The sequence below is a fragment of the Hydra vulgaris genome, chromosome 07, assembly GCF_038396675.1.
Source record: "Hydra vulgaris chromosome 07, alternate assembly HydraT2T_AEP".
In the NCBI taxonomy this organism is placed as follows: domain Eukaryota; kingdom Metazoa; phylum Cnidaria; class Hydrozoa; order Anthoathecata; family Hydridae; genus Hydra; species Hydra vulgaris.
This window is the reverse complement of record NC_088926.1, coordinates 28,432,501-28,455,000: the sequence shown is the minus strand read 5'-3', so window position 1 is coordinate 28,455,000 and position 22,500 is coordinate 28,432,501. Positions and strand designations below refer to the sequence as shown.

Below are 22,500 nucleotides of genomic sequence, written 5' to 3'. Positions count from 1 at the left end.
ATAAAACACAATTTATTGACAAGCGCAAAGTATTGCTAAAAAACTAAATCTTGACAAAAGAATCGAATCACCTGCCACTGCCCAAACCTTTGTAATACTTAAAGACCATAAATCAAATATTCAAAACAAACTTCCTTGTAGGTTATTGGTTCCGTCCAAAAGTAAGATTGGACATGTAGGCAAAATTAAATTGCACAAAATTAATAATATTCTTCGAAATAAATTAAATTTGTAACAATGGAAAAATACCACTGATGTTATAGATTAGTTCTCCATATTCGAAAATAAAAATGACTGCACATTTATTCAATTTGACATTAATGACTTTTATCCCTCAATAACCGCAGATGTTTTATATAAGGCAATTGAATTTGCAAAAAGCCAGTTATTCCTGATTACTCAATTCGTATAATAAAAAATTGTAGAAAAACCTTACTTTATTTTCATAAGCAAAATTGGAAAAAGAAAAACATGCATGATTGCTTTGATGTAACAATGGAAAGTTATAACAAAGCAGAAACTTGTGAACTTGTTGGACTATATATTTTAAATTTATTAAGTAAAATAATCAATATAAAAGATTTAGGCCTTTATCGCGACGATGGTTAAATAGTAATGCGTAGAAAGTCTGGTCCGCAGCTCGATAAAATTAGAAAAGGCATTATAAAAATTTTTAAAAAAATTTGCTTTCAAATCAAAATAAATATAAATTTAAAAATTGTGAATTTTATTAATGTCACATTTAACCTCACTGAAAATTCATATAAGCCTTTCAAAAAACCAAACGACGAATAATTGTATATTAATATTAACTTAAATCATCCACCCCAACTTCTAAAACAAATCCCGAATTCAATTAATAACAGGCTAAATAAAAACTCCTCTAATGAAAATGTATTCAATTCCTCTGAACGAATATTTGAATATGCCCTTAAAAAAAGTGGCTTTGAAAATTTTGAACTAAAATTTGACCCTGAAAAAAAAAACTCAAAAAAGCGCAGTAGAACTAGAAATGTAATTTGATTCAACCCACCATAAAGCGAAAATGTTTCCGCAAACATAGGAAAAGTGTTTTTTAAATTGGTCGATAAGCATTTCCCGCCTTCTAATAAATTACATAAGATTTTAAATCGAAATACAATTAAAGTTAGCTTCAGTTGCACAAAAAATCTGGAAAGAATTATAAAAGGTCACAATAATTCTTTGTTAAACAAAAAAGAAATCGTAAATGAAAGTTGTAATTGTAAACAAAAAAGCAATTGAACAAGGAGTGGAAGTTGTTTATCAAAAGTTGTGGTATATGAATGTGTTGTTTCCTATAAGAAATTTCCTCTGTACCTTATACACAATATATTAGCATAACAGAGGATGAATGGAAATAACGTTTTGCCAATCATAAGCAATCTTTCAAAAACAAAAAGTATTTAAAAGACACCATGCTGTCAAAATAAATATAGGAATAAAAAGATAAAAACTGTTATGATTTTTTACTAAGTTGGTCCATCCTCTAAACAGCGCCTGCATATAAAAATAGTTTACAAAAAATGCATACTATGTTTACAAGAAAAAAATTTAAAATAATTACACATACAAACCAAGAATGCTTATAAAACAAAAAGTCGGAATTAATTTCTAAACGTAGGCATGAAAACAAGTTTCTCCTAAAAAATTAAATTTCTATAAAATTATTAAATTTCTATAAAAAAATTAAATTTCTATAAAATTAAATGAGCTCAAGTAATATTTATATTAAATCAATTTTTTAAAAAAACATTTTTAAAAATAGCATAAGTAATCCTTTCTAAAGAATTTTTTTATGAGTGTCAGCAAATTCCAGAATTGTGTTAAAATTAACAGTTGTGAAGTTATTTGCGACTTCCTGTAATTTAATTTTTGGGATAAATTGAAGTTTCATTAATTTATCATTCGTTTCTGATGAATCTTTATTGATAAAACACAGTGTAAAATGAAAAAATTTTTGTTAAGTGATTTTCCACATATATATATATATATATATATATATATATATATATATATATATATATATATATATATATATATTATATATATATATATATATATATATATATATAATATATATATATATATATATATATATATATTCATATATATATATATATATATATATATATATATATATATATATATATATATATATATATATATATATACATATATATATATACACATATTATTATATATTATTCCAGAACGCGTTTCGTTACTTTAACAAAAATATATGTATTAAAATATTTTTAAATGCTATAATTTAAATTTTCTGTATAAAAAACTACGTTAAGTTACTTACTACTATTTTTAACTTTTTCAATCTGCTTTAAAAATTTAATTTCAAAGCATATTTGCATACTACTTTTATTATTATAAAAGTAGTTTGCAAATATCCTCTATTTCAATTTCTGTATTAACATATCCTAATAATATACAATCAAACCTGATACTTTTTAATTGAATTGTTAGTTCCAATTTAGAATCCTGTATGCTGAAACTAAATTCTATAAATGAATTGATTTTTATTTATTATTAATTTTTATTGCATGGTTGAATAAAATTTTGTTTTTCATAGTATTGTTATTTTTAACCCAGCTTGATAATTACAACAAAAATTTTATTGATTCCATCATTATAGTTAGTAAGAAAAAACTCAGCGATAAACGAAAGCAAGGTACTTTTAAGTTTTTTTTTAGTGTTACTTTTAAGTCTTTTTTTAAAAAAAAACTTTGAATTGTTGATGAAAAGCAAGAAAATTTGAGCCACAGTGAGAATCATAACATCAACACAATTATAAGTTTGGCTTCAACTTCAACATAAATTCGAACTATTAAATCGGCCTTCTATTTAAGATATAAATATACGGTCCAAGAAAAGGCTATCATATCCTTGGATTAAATCTTGAACTGGAATACTAGAGTGTCTAACGTGTACAAAAGTATTAAACTTTGGTCATTCTAAAACTCAAGGTGTTAAAATTTCAAAAGAGTGGACTTCAATAAGTATCACATTTTATGGAAAAAAAATGGCAAAAATAAAATCTTTGCGCAAAGAAATATTAGGGCATTTAAAAAGTACTGCTAATCCGAAAAAATAATTCAGAAATGAATAACATTGCACAGGTTTTTCGTACAGTCTATTACATTACAAAACACAATTAACCCTACTCGGACGATTATACTACATCTTCAAAAACTGAATGGAACAAATATTGCACACGAGTTGCAACCAAGGAAAAGTGCAGCAAATAAAGTAGAACATATTGCAGAACAAACGAAAAAATAAATTTTTCAAAATGTTTTAAATGATGGCCGAATCTTATCATTAAAAATTGATGAGTCTACAACGTTGAGCAAAAAATCAACTTTAATAATATTTTTAAAATGCAAAACCAATAAATCAGATGATCCTTATTATGTATTTCTGGATTAGATTGAACTACCTGAATAAATCGCAAATAATATAACACAAACTCTGTTAAAGTGTCTTAAAAGATATGGATTTACCAATGACTATTTAAAACAGCACTGAATTTTTTTTACAAATGATGGAGCAAGTCTTACAGTAGGGAAAAAATCCGGTTTGAGAACGAAATTGTTAGAAAATTATCCAAATTTATTTATTTGGGATTGTTTGAACCATCATTTAGAGTTGTCAATAGGAAATGCGATTGCGGAAGTAAATATAGTTTACTTTCGCAATTTATCGATAAACTCTTTCTGATAGCAAGAAACTAACGAGAAATAGAAGAAAGCGCTTTTATCATCAGAAAAAAATAAAATAAAATAAAAAATTGACAATTATTTAATGTTCGTTGGGTTGCAAGTTCTTTTAAAACTGTATCTGCCGTTTGGCAAAAGCTTGCATCATTTTGAAAATGCTTGCAAAAGAATATGTGATCCAAAACAGAACAAGCTATGTTTAATATATTAGGAAAGTAAATAACATTGAAGCAGATTGTAACTAATTTAGCATTAATCTATGATGCTTTATGTGATATATCCACAATTTCCAAATCGTTACAAAAATAAGACACGAATATAGTATCAGAAGATAAGTGAATTCGCCGCACAATTTCATATTTAAAAGTTTTAAAAGATTTTCAAAAAGGAAAGAAACTGCTGGAATACGTAAGTGGATATTCGTAAAATAGAGTTGTTTTTAATAGCGTTGACTAATAGTCACAAAATAAAAGTAATAATCATTGAAATCAGTTTTTAAAAAGTGTTATAAGTAATATAAAACATATACTGAATGGTAGCGCAAACAGTACCAAAAGTTAGCAAGGTATTTTAACTTCATCCATAACTAACAAATTAAGAGTATTGGATCCAAGTAAATAGCTAATCTTTTTTAATCTTTAATATGGGTTAGACGATATTCAGTCGCTTTGCAAGCGTTTTAAAATAGCGTTTCAAAAATATATTAATGCCTTTAGAGATTACACAGCTAACGATGATCGATTTATTAAAAGACTTGAATGAAAAACAGTTTCAACATAGAATTATTGCTAATAGCTTTGCTAAATGTAAACGTGGTTTTAGCAGAATGAATTTAATAGTAACTAATTTAAGGTCACGAACTCTAGTAGAACATGTTTCAAGTTAATTGTTTGTTAAACTATATAATACACAACTCAATTTTTTTAAATCAAAAACTTATACCAACTATTAATTGCAATCACATTATTTGGCTGACGAGAATTTAACGAAGATAGCAGCACCAACATCTACAACTGTAAATCCTTTTTGGCAGTTTTTATAATGTTTAATTTATCATGTTTACAAAGTACAATCTATTTATATATGCATATTGTGATTTTGATTAAACATATTTGTGACAAAACTGTTTTAAACAAAATGTAAGTTTTTACAGTTTCTATTAAACATAAACAACTTTTATTTTTATAACAGTTTATTAATTTTAAAACTTGTATAGCATTTATCTTTGCACGTCTTCACTACTTATATATTATCAGCATAACCGTCACCTCATAAAGTTTTTTTATTTTTATGTGCTAGCTTACTGTTGTCAAGCCATTAGTTATAAAACATTCACTTCATTGTTTGTTAAATTAATAAATCTTAAAACACTATTTCATTATAAAAATGAAAGTAGAAAAATTCAATTTATTTTGACGCTTGCTTTTTAATTGCATTCTAAAATTAAACAGAAATAAAAAATTAATTTAAATCTGATAAGAACCGGTGTAGAAATATGTTTTTAGAAGAGTGTTCAAGGCTAAAAATTTTCAAAACAACGGTTAATAGTTATTTTGCGAAAAAAGATGGCTAATATTATTTATTGTGTATCTTTAAAACTTCAAATATTAGTTAGAACTTTTTACTTTATTGAAATTTGTAATCAAATCTCATTTTATTTCATGTTAAACAACGATTTTGTGTTTGTGTAAATGTGTTTTTTTATTTTAAATTATATTTTTTAAACTTAACGTGTTTTATAGTTGCTTACTTCCTTTTCAAAAAATATGATTTTCATATTATATATAAAATGTGCAAAACAAATTTAAAGTTACCCGAGTCGACTGCATATTGTTTATTATAAAGTTAATTTATTTACATTTGGTAATATATTTTATTTTGTTAATACATTAAATTTTAAATTGAATTTTAAACTCAATTACACAACGTTCAAATATTGCATTAAATTTTTGAAGTAAAGTAAAATCCCATTGCTGCCAATTATTTCCTTCATTCATTTTTATAGTCAACTGCTTGTTATCAAGGCGTAAACAAAACGCACAAATGCAGACGTCGCGCCTATGTTAACTTGCCGTGTTCGTTTATGTCCTGCCAATGTACAGCCGCCCATTAAACATATGTTAAAACTACATCTTTGAGTAACTTTTATACATTTATTTCAGATATCGCGTCGATGTCGGCCCAATGCCTATGTGTTATCTGGTAAGGATAACTTTTCAGAGTAGCAATAACATAACTTGAGTTGTGGTTTATGGAGGATTAGCACAAACATATGATATGAATATTTAAAAAAATTTGTTATGCCAGCAGGGTGTAAGTGATGGTAAAAATCAGCTTAGTCTAGTTTTTGTGCAATCATAACATTTTCCAATGATCAGGGTAGGTAGAAATTGCAAAAGGAAGATAGAGAGGATTGTCTTCAGCCATTTTCTTGTAAATGTAAATTACTTTTTGTTTGTGTTTCTTAAAGTTATTAATGTAAAAATTATTAATGTAAGTGAAAAGCTACTTTGAATTTTTTTTCTAAGATATATTTTAATGAGCTTTTGGTTTTAATTTATTTATGTTTTCCTCAGACTGGTACAAGAATAAACTGCAATTGTTGATGATATTGATGGTTTAATCTTTTTGGTACTTTACCCATGTTGTAAAAAGAGAACTTAAATCAATAATAAATAGTTCATAGCAATATGAAAAAAAAGCTATGCAAAACCCATGTTTGTAACAACAAGCTTCTTACGAGAGCTTAACAATTTAAACTAAATACACATCAGGGACATCTTTATTGTTCAAATTGACATTGCTAAAAGTTTTACAGTAGTTGATGGAAGTTTTTTATTTTTATTTTTTTATCTTAGTTGGTGTTTTTTACATTGTTTGTACCCTTGTATTATTTGTTTACCTCTTAGTTTTTTGTTATATTGTTTTTAAAATTGTGATCTTAAAATAATCGGGTTCTGTCTCCAGTGTTTGTGGCTCTTGGATAAAAATATTTACAAGATTGAGCCTTTTCACTAGGCCCATAAGGTCACTAAGAAAAAATAAATTTACAACATGTATGATAACGTTGTATATATGCAAAACCCCAAAAATCTTATTTTTTAAAAGTCTTTTTTACATGTAGCTTATTACCGTTGTTGTTTGGAGATAGGAACAAACTTTTATCCTCTCCAGGGCCTTGATCGCATTAAATTCTCAAAACTGTTTATTTTGTAACAGAGCAAAAAGAAGGAAGGTAAAAAATAAATGGTGGCTTTTGACTTAATAATGTAGACATGTATTTAAGTTTTATAGTTTTGTTTCAAGTTTTTTCGAGATGTTTCTATTTAACACAAACCAATTTTAACACAACAATTTAAATAGTGGTTTTCAAAAAATATTATTATACAACATGAACCATGAACAAAAAAAACATGATTACACAACATGAATATACTAGCAAAACAGTAAATATCTACATAAATTTATTGTAATGAAAATAAGTACCATTTGACATGAGCTTTTAATTGAAAAAATTTAGTCTTAAATACACGTATAAAAAGTATATTTAAATATTGAAACACAATCTCTTAAATATGCATAGTTTTGATATGGCTAAGTTAAGAATTTCTTTATTTCAACACTTGCACAGAAAGCCTTATCAACGTGTCTCATAAATTTTAACATTTCTTTAAGGTTTTTCCTTTTCTTCTGACTCTGCTTATTTATTTTGTCAAATCTAGACTCGATATGTGAAAAGTTTATGTTTTGTTTGTTTTCTTGTTCTTTCTAGTTTTTATGACTTGTCAAACATAAATGTTATTTTCAAATAAAGTACTACAATGACTTTTTTTGAGGACAACAAATGGGTCTTTAGATAATGTCATAACAAAAAAATTTGTAAATTTGGAACTTTAGAAAACTGAAACACTTTCGAGCATGTTTGAAAATTAAAAAATGCGTTTGTTCTCATTTGAATGACTTTGTAAGGTTTTTGTCGTCTTACTTTCAAAAATAATCAAACAACGCTGACTTGGTAAAACACTTAACATGTATTCATGGCTTTCTCAATATGAGAATGTGTTTTATATATCTTCTATACTCATTAGTGTCCTATAAGATAACAAATTTTATGTGCTCATGGTGTCTCAGGAAGTTCATTATAGCAAAAGACATTATGCTGTTTCTGTTTTTTGGAGTACAGCTGTCACTCTACGCGATTGCTTCACTCAAAAATTTATTGAAGGGTTTATTTTTACAATTATTTTAAGAACTATTATTAAAGATGAAGAAATATTATTAACTGCTTTTATGGATTTCAGTTTACTTCAAACAGCACAGTATCCTTGCTTTGAATTGTTTTCATTGACTGTAAGATTGTAGATATTCAATTTACTTTTTAAAATAATGAACATTTTCGGCTCTTGGCAATCAAATAACATTTTCAAGTTCAAACATTACAATACAACATTGTTTATTTTCCTTTTTTCATTCTTTTTTTTTCTCTCAAGGCAAGTTTATTTTTGATGTGCTACATATACTTTTTTGCAATAGCTGTCTAATAGTTGTCCATCATAGCTTTTTTTTTTTGAATTTCAGACACAGTAACCTCCTTACACAAATCACATCAATCTGTCTTGCGCATATAGAAATCCGAATTAATTTTTGGGAAAAAAATATGCCTATAAAAAGAAAGTTTCACAAGTACAAATGTCTTTTCTTGAGTAAGTGCACAGCAAAAAAAGTTGTACATTTTCCTCACTTTTTTTTTAGTACTAATGACAGGTGTTTCTAATTTGTTAAGCTTCTACAGAAGCAATTTTTAATGTGGTCCACGACTTCCTTTAACTTTATCTCACTTATTTTATTTTTAAAATATTTATTGCGTTTATCTTCTAATGCCATCATAGTGATAGCCTTTTTTGTTTATGGCATTGTAAATCATTTTTGACTCATGTCATGTCTAATTTCCGTTAAGTCAAATTAAAAGTAATCTGCAAATGAATTCAGTATTCTAGATATTTAATTTTTTATTTGCTGTCTGCCATTATTAAAACATTTTGAGGATGTTGAAAATAAATTTTTTTTCTATAAAGGCTCTTCAAATTGTAATGTTTATCTAGTTTGTTAAAAATCTTTTGATAATTTTGATTTCATTTTTGGCAACACTTAAATTTAAAAGTTTAAGTTTTTTTTGGCTTTAATAGACTTTCCCTTCGCACTTAAATAAGGTTGACCAGCTTTTTTCAATGCATTTTGCTTGATACATTTCAATTCCTTCAGATTTTGCAAAAAAAAAAAAGGAAAAATCGAAACCGCAAGCGGCTTATAGCAGCTTTTTATTTTTTTAAATAATAGCCGCAAGCCGATGGCAGCAGCTTTCAAGAATGGTTCACATTTTATCTTGTTTTGTACATAAACTTTTTCATTCTAGAGACGTATAATTTGTTTGTTCTTAAGGTTTAATTAATTTAGTACATAGTCAAGAATAAACAAGAGCCATTTTGTGTAATGATAAAAGGTTATCACTAGAGAAAGTTAAAAATACTTGAGTTGATCCTTGATAAAAAAACATCTTTAAATTTAGTTATAAAACAATGCAGCGTTTACACAGTAAAATTTAACTTGCCGAAATATAGAATTCTTTAGCTAAGTAATTAAAAAAGTCGTTTAAAGAAAAACATTCATGTTTACATTTGGTTTACTCTACTCTTTGGTTACCCTACTTTGGTTTAAAAATAACCTGTGAAACAAAAAACAATACATAGAGTATAACGAAAATGAAACAGGAAACAAAATTACAACCTGTGGTGTTCCCCAGGGATCCAACTTAGGGCCACTATTATTTTTGGTGTACATTAACAATTTATATTAAGCTTTAAATCTTATTTTGTTTGCTGGCTACTCTTTCCTTTTTTACTGAAATAAAAATGTGAAAGATATTTGTAAAATATTTAATGAAGAACTAATAAAAATTAAAGATTGAATTACTTGTAATAAACTTTCATTAAATGTACAGTAAACTAAATTTGTGATGTTTTATAAACCCAATAAAAGTGTTCACCTCCCTTTAAAATTACCCAATCTCTTTATGAATAATTCAGTTATTAAAAGAGAATCAAATGTTAACTTCCTAGGAATAATATTAAATGAAAATATATCATGGAAATATCATATTAAATCTGTTAAAAATAAAATTTTCAAAAATATTTCTGTTCTATATAGAGTTAAACCATTTATTAATATTAAGTCTTTAAATATTATATTTTTCATTTATCCATAGTTATCTATCCTATTGCAATATTGCATGGGAAAGTAGCAACTATGGAAAGCTTAAAAAAATCCATGGTTTAACAAAAACTTGCATGTAGAATTATTTTTGGCGTTAAGAAACTGTTCATGGAGAGCCTCTCTTAATTAAACTTAATCCACTCAATGTTTATAAACTTAATATATACCAAGTTAAGCTGTTCATGTTTAAATCAAAACATGGTTTGTCTCCTAATATATTTTACTCATACTTTACTAAAATTTCTCATAAATACCCGAAAAATTTTTCATATGATAATTTCGTAGTTCAAAGATTCTATTTAAAACTCAAAATAGTATGAAAAAAAATAGTGTTACATACTATTTTGAATTTTAAATAATTTAAAATTCAAAGTAGTATGTAAGCGTTTCTCATAATGAAAAAACTTCAATTTAAAATATTTCTTTTAAAATTAGATCATGAAATAAAATAAGTAAACTGAAAGGGTCTTCACCTATTTTTGATTTAAAAAAGTCATCACCTATTTTGGTTTTGATTTCCTGACTTTTGTTTCCATTAAAATATGCTTATATAAATAATTTTAATTAAATACTATTTTTAATAGAATTATTAATAAGCATATTTAAAAAAAAAACTGCAAAATGCAATGATCAGCAAAAGTTTTGATAAAATCTAGCATATAACCTTGGTTTCAACAAATTTTTAGGTAAAATAAATCAAGGTTAAAAATGTGAATTAAATTTTTTTTTCGAGTACCGTACAACATTTTATTATTATATTGTTTTAAAACTGAACATATTCACTTACTTTATGATGTAAGCTTCTACTCAAAGCCAGATAAAATTTGAAAGAAAGCTAAATATGCCACCATTTTTTACTTTTTAACTCATAATTTGCCAATGGAAAAGTTCTTTCATCTTAAAGGCGTGACAATAAGCATTTTCTGATCAAATAATCATTGAGGAGATTTGCCTAAAATTGTGAGATGAAAATACTGAATCAAATTGCTTCATTTCCTTGAAGAGAATAATAATGTATCAGATGAATCTATTTTACATATTCTACTAAAAAATATTTTTGCCAAGTTAATGCATAAACTTTACGAAAATTATAAAAGCTGCAAAGTGGTTTAATTTTGCTAATTTTAATTTGCATAAAAAAATGTATTATCATTAGTTTAAATTAGATTTAAGTTTCTTAATTAAATTATTAAGTTAATTTTAAAATAGTTTTTATTGCATCTTATGTTTTTTGTTATATGCAATTCTGTTTTTATTAATTGATATCAACTTTTAATTTAATTTCACTTTTATTGATCTTTGACGAGTTTACTGGACAAGAATATTACCGCTTACAATTATTCTATCCTTTGATATTAGTTTAAGAATAATCAAGTTTTTCTTACTACTTTTTAATATTATTTTTTACTTAACTTTTAGATCAACAAATTTTTCGAGTTTGTTTTAAAGTATTAGTAATATTTAGATTATATATTAGTTTAAACTTTTGCTTGTCTTAGGTTTATGTTTTATTAATGGTCTCCAAAATTCATCAAGTACTTATAAAATTGATTTTTTAAAAAATGCTTGGCATTATTTTGAAGTAGTTTATGGAATGAAAGATGCAGATTTTTTTATAGTAAGTTATTGTTTTATTTTATTTTATTTTATTTTTAATGAAAAAACTAGTTACATTTTTATAAATTTTTTTATTAAAGCTCTAAGTGGGATCTTTAGTACATACTTAAACAGATGTTTTAAGTTTTAGCAGAATCCTAATATAAAAAAAATTATGTTAAAAATTTTTTTTTTTCTTATTGTCTAATAAAAGTTCGCGTAAAGTGCCTGTTAAAGTTAGAATTTTCAAAACAAAGTTGCATGTCTGAATTTTTATTTACAAAAATTATATTATAAAGTTTTATTTAGTGTCTTAATTATTTCTAAGTTAATAAAACTAGTAGATAATGGTAAAGTGGGTAATGTACAGAAGTTTAAATACAGCCGAATTTTTAAGTTTTTCAATATAAAAGTTTTTTTAATAACTAAATTTTATTTGCATGATAAGTTGCAAAAGAAAACTTTGTGTATTGTTAAGCAAATGTGATAACTGCTCATAGAAGCAATTAATATAAATATAAAACACTACTTATGTTGTATAGGCATTTAATTATAAAAGCAAATTAATTTTATACAGTGCAATTAAATTATTTAACAAAATGTTATTGGCTTCGTAAATTGATTTGCAGCTGTTTTTCAACAAAAAAAATACTTGTTTGTTTTTAAATTCAAAATTACGTATTTTAAAAAAGATCTTAAAGAGAAAAGTACGAACTCATTGTTTTGGTTTTTTTTCTACCGGTCCAATATTTTAAATTTTCTCTGTCATTTTATATATGTGTAACGTGATGGTGTTAAGTTTTGAAAATCATAATGGCAATGGTGATGGTAAGTTAAGCAACAAAAAACATCGGTACAATAATCTAATAATATTACCGTAAGTTTTGGTAATGATTTCAAACTATTATAACTATATGCATGGAAAATAGATGAAAAGTACACTTTAACTTAATTTATTGTGTTAATTACTTTAAATAAATGTAAGCGTAAGTGGTTTACTATTTCTACGTAATAATTTTATGTAATAATTGTAGATAATAAATTTTAGGTAATAATTGTTCTCGGTGTAGACTACGCAATTTCAAAATTTTGCTACTTCTATAAAATATTTTGCTTACCACAACATATTTCCAATGACGAGTCCTCTGAATTATGACAGATAAATTTTATTGTTACATAAAATAAAAATGTTTGTGGCGAGAAAACCTACACCGAATATTCCTTTTTTGAGTTGGTTTTGATAATCTCCTAAAATCTTGATTGGTTGTCCGGATTTAATAAAATTAAAAAAAAACACGTTATTTAGGTAAAATGAACCACATGGTTTAATAATAAGATCTGTTATGATTGTTTATTAACATGTTTTTTTTTTGTTCAAAGCTCTTCTTTGGTCGTAATTTTTATTTTTGTTTTTGTGAAAATTGGTAGAAATCTTGTACTTTGACAACTATATGTAATTAATGTATGCAAGAATAGATTAGAACTTGAATCTATATTGGGTTAAGAAATTTTCTTTTATATTTTCTTAACTAAAGTCAAGTTAACGATGTTGATATCTAAGTACACAAAAGCTAAGTTTTTTAAGTTCGCTATCATGGGTAGTTTTATAAATCATATAAAAGTATAATCGTTTTTTAAAATTTTATAAAAACCAGAACCAAAAAAATACATAACATCTAAAGCTCATGCTTGGACACAATACGCTGACAAAATCATGGTAGTTCATATAAAATATAAAAGAATTATAACAATTTTAAAGTCACCATTAATGCACAGAGTAATCATTTTTGCATGTGATTATTCTGTATTAATCTTGTATTACCCAGCAAACATTTCAACGTTGATTAAACGTTGAAAACAGGTAGCGTAATGGTATCCAGATTTTTCAGGCTTATTGTCCCCTGCAAAACAAAAGTAATTTTCGTCATCGTTGACCAGAAGAGATTTTATGTATTAGAGTTGGTTAACTAGTTTCCTGGTTCTTTTTATTGCCTTTAATTGTTGTTTTTATAGAGTACTTTAGAGCCTTTTCACGTTTTCTAATTTAGTATTCATTTTTTTAACTGACGACCAATTGTTACTTGATTTGTACCGAATATAAAACCTATTTTTCTCTGACTTACCCCTTTTCGATTGTTGACAAGTCTCGTTAATTCGGTTTTTTTTTCTCTTGTACAGGATGTTGAACGACCAGGGTGTTTTCTAACACAAAATAATTGAACAGTTTGAAGTCTTTTTAGGTTCTCATATATTGTACTTCAAGCAAACCCTTCCTTTTCATAATTATTATTGATATCTTTTTTTTTATATTAGCTTTGTTTCCAAAAAACATTTTTCGTTGCTTTCGAAAAGATTCTCGTTTAGCTGCATTGTTAAGGTCATTTTAAATTTCTCGTTAAGCTTATTTCAAACAATTGCGTTTCAAATAATAAAGTTTATATTTTAGAGAACGTTTATGCCTACGCTTCACCGGTAATAACATATGCTAAACTCTTATCTTCTTTGACAAAGACATATTTTCCATTGTTCAGTAAAAAATAACAAAGTATTTTTGTATTAAGACTTGCTGGAGTATTTCTTTAACGTATTTTCTATATGTGAAACTATATGAAAAACCTGCACGACTTGAATTTTTTCATAACGAACAAAACTTTATGAGATTGGCAAAGTGGTTTTCAAAAGGAAAACATGGCAATACTTATAAGAAATTGAATAACATTATCACAAAATAGGACCAAGTTTAAATTAATTAAAATTTAAATATCAATCAAAGAGATTTGCTTTATTTGATATGTATATATATATTATATTTTTTTGATTTAAAATAGGGCCCATACATATTACAACAATATTAGTAAAATATGGTCAATAAATCAAGTAGGAAAATTAACAAAAAAAAAAAAAAAAGGAAAAATAAGATATAGTATTTAAAATAAAAGTAGAGAAAAAAAAGAAGATTTATTAATTAAAAGTACAAATATCCTCAAGAGTCAAAAAAGAGGATACAATATTTAAAAATACATACGGTGAATAAAGAATATATATAGTATTAAAATATATAAATAGTCGCCAAAAGTCGAAAAAAAGTTTTTTTAAAAATACGAATCTGACAGAAAATAGAAAAAAGGATTTATATATATATATATATATATATATATATATATATATATATATATATATATATATATATATATATATATATATCTATAAATATATATATTATATATATATATACACAAATAGTAAAAAAGTAGATATAATATTGATAAATACTAATAGTAACAAAAAGTCATAAAAAAAGATATTTAAATACGAATATCCGATTAAGTATATAATATCATATTGAACATATAATATATAAAGATTACATATAATATTTTAAAAGACAAACAGTTTAATAAGAAGATTTAGCACTTACAAATTTTTTTTTGTTAACAAAAGTAAAAATAATTCCGTAAAACTTAAAACGTCTATTTTTTTTTGATACTGATGATTTGACCATATTTAGATTGCTATTCGGAAAAGAGTTCCATATGTTACGTCCTCTCTAAGTTTCACTATACTCGGTGTATTTGTTTACTTTTTCAGGAAGTTTTTATGTGTTACTATGTTTTATTCTTAAGAAATACTTCTCATTTAGACTTGTTATTAAATTTGCTTATAAAAATTTTAGGAGTTAGACTATTGGTAAATTTTTACATAAAGTTTAGGTGTTACTAAATATATATCTGATATATGTTCATCATTTTCATATTTAACATTAAAGGTTTGAACCAATTATTTAGCTTTTCTAATTTATTTTTGATGTTAGCATATAATTAATTAATATTGCAGTTAGATAAAAATAGATTTTTATTGTCTGAAAACATTAAAACATATAGTTTTACTGATGGATTATTAAAATCATCAACATAAGTTAAAACTAATAACGATCTTAGGATCGATCGTTGAGACACTCCACACAGGATATTCAGTATTCCGGATTTCTAAATTTGAACATATTGTTTTCTATTAGTTACTTAACTTTATTTTTAAAGATATAATTCATTGCATATCTCATACCATTTTAGTTTTTCTAACACAATAAAGAGACCAACGGTGTTAAATACCTTGGATAATTATATGAATATTCTAAAAGTAAACTTATCATTTTTAAAACCATGAGATTTCTAATCGATTTATTCAATAATGACATGTTCAATTAAACGTTTTTTTTTTTGAAAATCGGAGCTGTTTTGGATTAAATTTTGTTTTTGTAAAAAAGTCAAAGAAATACTATTATAAATTACACTTTCAAAGACTTTTAAGAAAACGGAAAGTACCGATATGGGATATTAGAAAAATATATTAAACTTTTTTGATTAAACAATTATAATATATTTTATTGATTCAAAAAGTACTTTGTTGATGAAAATGTATTATATTTTTATCATTAAAATGTATGTCATTATTTTTTGTTTAAAAAAAGTATTACTCTTTTCTCATTAAAAAGTTTTTATGATTAAAAGTTACATTTACGATTAAAATTTCATTTCTTTGATTAAAAAAATATATTACGCTTGTTTGATTAAAAATGTTATGCTTTATTAATTAAAAAATTATAGCAAATATATAGTATATAATAATAAAAAATAATAATAAATAAATGAACAATATTAATAATAAATAAAAAATAACAAAAATAAATACAAAAAATAATGAAAATATATAGTAATAAAAAATAAAAATATTTCTTTTAAAAATTTTTTTTTTTTTGATTTAAAAACAAATCATATTTTTTAATAAAAAATAAAATATTTTTTTTGATTTAAAATGTCTGTTTTAGTTTTTGTATTAAAAACTACATTTTTTTTTTTAAATAATAAAAAAGATATGTTATTCTTTTTTGCAAAAAAATATGTTAATATATGGTAAAGTAATCAAAGATTCAATTATAAAATTTGCATTTGAAGATTTCAAAGAAAACAGAAAGCACCGATATGAGATGCTAAAAAAATATTTTATGCTTTTTAATTAAAAAAATTCGATATTTTTTTTTGATTTAGAAAAATATTATTATTTTATGTAGAGAAAAATTATTCATTTTTTGAATAAAAAATAAATAATACATATTTTTTTAATGAAAATAATTTTTTATCCTTTATTAATTAAAAAACTTATAATTTTATGTTTAACAAATAAAATATAAAAACGTAATAAATTTCGATTATATTTTTTTTAATAATAGAATATAATCTAATTTTTTGAATAATATAATATAATATTTTTTTTGGATTAAAAAATAAATTACATTTCGTTTGATAAAAAAAGGATATTATTTTTTTTTGACTAAAAATATATTCATATTTTCAATGAACAAAATTTAGTATATTCTTTTAATCCAAAACTGTATTATACTTTTTTTAGTCAAAATTTTTTTTTGTTTTTTTAGTCAATTTTTGTTTTTTAAGTCAATTTTTGTTTTTTTAGTCAGATTATGTTTTTTTAGTCGAACGGTTTTTTAGTCAAAAAAACTAAATTGATTAAAAAAATATTATATCTTTTGATTAAAAAGTATTGTATTTTCTTATAATTAAAAAAACAGGTTTAACTTTTTTAACTAGAAAAATGTTTTAATATTTTTTGATTTGAAAAATATATTTTATTTTTTTAAATTAAAAAAAAAATTATAAATTTTTGACCTAAAAAAATTATTTAATTTTTTTGATTATAAAATCTTTATCCTTTTTTGATTAAAAAAATATATTAGATTTTTAATAGAAAATTATGCTACGATATTTTAATTAAAAAAAAAAAAATTATCTTTTTTTTGATCTATAAAATACATTATTTTTTTGTTGAAAAAATTTATTATATTGTTTTGGTTAAAAAAACAAAATATTTATTTTATGAAAAAAATGAAATATGCTTTTTTATTTAAAAAATAATGTATGCTTTTGTTTAAAAAATATTAATTAAAAAAAACTCTATTTTTTTTAATTAAGATAATATATTATGTTTTTTTAATTTATATTTTGATTTAAAAAATTTATTATAATTCGTAAATTAAAAAATATTTTGGTTTTTCGATTCAAAAATATTATATATATATTTTTAATTAATAAAAATATATTAAGCTTTTTTGATTAACAAAACATATGCTTTTTCGTTAAAAAAGTATATATTGCTTTATTGATTAAAATATATATTATAATTTTTGTTAAAATTAAAATATAATTATTTTTGATTGAAAAATTGAAATATAACTTTGGATTAAAATAATATCATACTTTTTTTAAAGAAATATGCTGTTTGTTTTTGAATCAAAAATAAATGTGTATATTTTTTTATTAAAAAAAAAAATTATGTTTTCTTGATTAAAAAAAGATATTTAATTCATTCTGAATAAAAAATATATTATTGTTTTTGATTAAAAAAACATAATATATTTTCTTGATTAAAAAAAGTATGTAATATTTTTTAATTAAAGAAAATATACTAAATTTTTTTAATTAAAGAATAAAAAATGCTTTTTTGTTTAAAAGCTGTCATATTTTTAATTAAAAGTGTAATATATTATTTTTGTTTAAAAAATATATTATATTTTCTAATTTTAAAATATATTATTATTTTTTAATCAAAACAAAATAGCGTTTTTGTTCTTACTTCGTGCAGTCCTACTGTAAAAATAGAAATGCAGAATTTCCATAAAAATGTGCTTAACTTTTTTGATGTAATGTGACCATATTTGAGCAGCTTTAATAGTAGTTTTGCCATTGAAGAGTTATTTGACAAGATCTGCATTGATATCCTAACCGAAATCCTTACTGACTCATGCCATTCTATAACCATTAAATTAACATATACCAACAGCAGAAACCCAAACCAGTTTTCATTTGCTCTGAACACTGAGAAGAATTTCTTTTTATTTCTTTTCAGTGTTCAGAGCAAATGGAATTTATTATAAATAAATAAAAATGATAAATTTTGATTAGAAAAATATATTATATTATATTGATAAAAAAAAGATATTTTAATATTTTGAAATAGGAATATATTATGCTTTTTTATTTCAAAAATAAATCATATTTTTTAATTAAAAAAATTATATTATTCTTTTTTGAATAAAAAATATATTAAATCTTTTGATTAAATATTTAAATTTTATTTTTTGGTGTCAAAATATAATATACTTGTTCGATTAAGAAATTATTACAATTTTATTGATTAAAATATATATTTATATATATATATAAATATTTTGATTGAAAATATGCTATCCTTTTTTAATTTAAATAAAATAATACTCTTTTATAATTAAAAAATACATAATATTTTTTGATTAATAAAAGTATTTTTTTAAGATTAAAAATACGTTTCGCCTTTTTTTAATTAAAAAATTAGAGTATTCTTTATAAATGAGAAATACATTTTGATTAAATTTTTTGATTAAATAAATCATTTATATTCTTTCGATTAAAAAAATATTATTTTTTTAGTAATCAAAAAATAAATTATGCTTTTTTGATAAGAAAAATACATAAGCTTTTTCCGATTAAAATTATAAATTGTAGTTTTTTGATTAGAAAATCATATTAAGTTATTTTGATTAAATATATTTATTTAGTTTAATTTATACATTATTATTTTTTGTAATATTAAATAATTTTACAATAACAAAGTAAATTGAACTTGAAATGAGATAATACCTATTGAAAGTTGTTTTCCTTAATCCCAAAAAAAAAAAAGCGAAACAAAATTTTACCATTGCCATTTAGCGCAACCGATGTTGTGATATTTCGAAGCTATATTATAAGCAAAAAGTTTTTCTTTTGTTTGGTTCTTGATTTTTTTTTTGCTGTTAAAAGGAAATCCGTATCTTTTAATTGAATAGCTTCAATTGCAATTTTGTTAATGGCCTCATTCGCCAATACCCAAATCTTTAAGTTAGGATGGACTATTCTTCTCTTACCTCTTAAAAATTTACCATGTCATCCCAGCTAAAATCATAAATAGCATCCCAGCTAAAATCATAAATAAAGATATTGCTAGTCTAACACATATCTTCCATACTTGAATTCTAATAGCCGTTTGACACTCTTGATCTAAAGATAACAGATTCAATTTGTTTAGGATTGGTCTTATGTGTACTTTGTTGGGGCCAATAATCTGTAAATCTTTCTTTTATAAACATTTGATTTGAATTATATTTTTTAATTTTTTAATTTTTAATAAATTAAACTGTTTCCCCAAATTTCAACACTATGCACTAATGTCTTCTAATGAAAACATTGTGTAAAATAACATTAGATTTTACCTTCTAAATAGGTAGATGTCTTTAAGTAACTTTTTTGATGTTTTTACTAATTGGTGATGCCATTTAATTTTGTCGTCCCAAAATATTCCAAATGTGTTGAAGCTTTTTCTTTATAGCTTTCTTCGTATTAAGTAACCTTAAGCCCTTGTAACACTATTTCTACATTTTTTGCGCTATCATTTATTTACTATTTTTTCTATTTTCCTGCAACATGTTTCCTGTCACTGTATAATAGAGTCAGCCTTTGCAATCATTGTTAGATCAGCAACAAAAAGATGATGTCTTACTGTGTGATCATATATATTTTGAAAATTTTTTTTTTTTAGTAATGCTTGCAATATACTTATTGGCCTGTGACTGTTCACAAAAGTTGTATTTCCTTTTTTAAAACATCTTTTATCGTAGCTAGATTTAATTCTTGGGGAAAATATCCAGTACTAATAGAATGATTAATCATTTTTGTTAAAAAATTCTTAATGAATAATAAGTTAATAATTATTAAAAAGTGCAACCTGATAAGCAATATTTATTTCATTTGTTACTTGTTAGTTCAAAATTACAACTACTTTTTGGAGAAAGGCAGTATTGATTCATAAAATGCTGACTTTAAATCCTTTATATTTAGAAAATATTCGGAAAAATTTATAAGCTTAAACTTGTTTGGTCTAATCTCAAGCGAAGGATAAAAAAATGATCTACAAGCAGGTTCACAACTTCTTGTTCAAATTCAATAAAACATAAGTTTTTTTAAATTTTTGTCGTATAAATAAATTAATGTTGTATAAATTCTCAGTAGATCTATGAAAAGCATTCTTTAGAACAATCCGAGTTTTCTTATTGTCTTTACAATGTATCAGCTGTTGAATAAAGAAGTTATTGTTTTGGAACGAAAATCAAATTAAAATTTAAACAGTTAAAAGAGTTTAAAAAAGAGTACACTCTAGAATAAATAAGTTTTTCAAAAAATATACAAATGTAAGATAATGACAGATAATGTTAGACAAGTTTTTCAAGTAGTTTACTTAATGTTAGATAAAAAGCCAGTATTAATTACTTTTAAAGTAATTCCATTTCTAATGTAAGCACGATTTCCACTATCTCATGAAATCTTTTGGTATATACAAAGATCAGTCAAGTTATCCAAGTTATACTCCATAAAATCTTTAATTTTCCATACTTCTTGCATATTAATCACGTCATTGTTTTTATTTTCATAGACAAATTCTTTTAATTAATTAAAATTACAAGTAAGACTCTGTATAAATTAAAAAAACATTTAAAATGACTTGGTTTACAACTTTGTTTGTGCTTATTTATTATCATTACGACTGTGTAGCGGACGTTGAGATTGAGTGTTTATATTATTGATTATAATTGTAACATTTTTCAAAAAAACTTGAACCAGTCAAATTTATAAAATATATATTGATGATGATTTAATATGATGACTTTCTAATTCTTAATGATGAATCACAAGGGCTGATTTTTGGATTTATTGTTAAATTTATTCCTCTCTGCGATCAAAAGTTTTCTGCGACTTGTTGTGCTAAAGTAAGAGCAGGGTTGATATAAACTTTGTTTTCAAATTCGTCAATTTGGCTCATTTTGCTGGCTTCTTTAATTTCTTTTTCAGCAAAATGCTTGTTAAACATTTAAACCATAATTTTTTCCGGCTTTTCACTTTTTGAATCAAAACGTTGATGACGCATACTTTTTCACTATCAAGTTTAACGCTGCAAAAAATTTGTTTAGTGCGTTTCTATCGTCTACTATTTTTTTGTTTATATCAAGTTCTATTGATTCATTAACGCCATGTATTATTAATTTTTTTCCTCTCTTCATTCCTTCCAAGGTTATAATAGAGAAAGCATTTTGAATACTAGGCTCTTAGTCTTTTATCTTAAGTACATCAGCAGTGAAAAGACTACTAAACAAAACTTTAGAAATTAAGCTATTCATTTGTCTATTTTCTAGTTCAGCAAGACTTTTTAACAACAACGCTTTTCTAGAAGATAATTCCACTTTAGTAAATCGTGTATAAAGATTTCAAGGGTTTCGAATTTCTCTTCTTGAAGTTCTTTATATACGATAAAATCACAAATTTAAACAAAAACTATTATTAAATCATTTTTAAAAATGTGTACAATTTTAGGTAAAGCAAATAAAAGCGTCTTTTCGCAGAAAAGTTTTTTACCGAAAATGTTTAAATATATTATATTTTTTCATGAAAAAAAATTATTATCTATGTTTTTTAAGTCTGGTTCCATAACAAAGTTATGAAATAAGAAATAAAAAGCATTTATCATATATTTTTAAGTTAGAAAAATAAAAACAAGTTCAAGCTTTCAAAAGTGAAAACTTGAACTTATTCAAGTTAAACTTATTCAACTCGTTTTAATAAATTACTAGAGCTATATGATTTGTATTTTATATTTTAATTTATTTATCAAGAATAACTACACAATGTGCAAGATGCCAAAGTGAAATTATTCACTAGAAATTTCATTCTTAGCCTACAAACTACTACAGCCTCCAATTATATTATGTATTATATATTAAATTCTATTTTTATAAATAAAAAATATA

The 22,500-nt window shown here is 23.7% G+C and overlaps 1 protein-coding gene across 3 annotated transcripts in view; it reads left to right on the top strand.

Annotated features, from left to right (window-relative positions):
* LOC136082389 (uncharacterized) overlaps positions 1-22,500 on the top strand; it is a 381,697-nt gene that overhangs the window by 75,854 nt on the left and 283,343 nt on the right. For all 3 annotated transcript variants that reach the window (XM_065801560.1, XM_065801559.1, XM_065801561.1), the window contains one exon: positions 11,522-11,640. In XM_065801560.1, the coding sequence (XP_065657632.1) occupies positions 11,522-11,640 (119 nt within the window). The remainder of the gene's footprint in view (positions 1-11,521; positions 11,641-22,500) is intronic.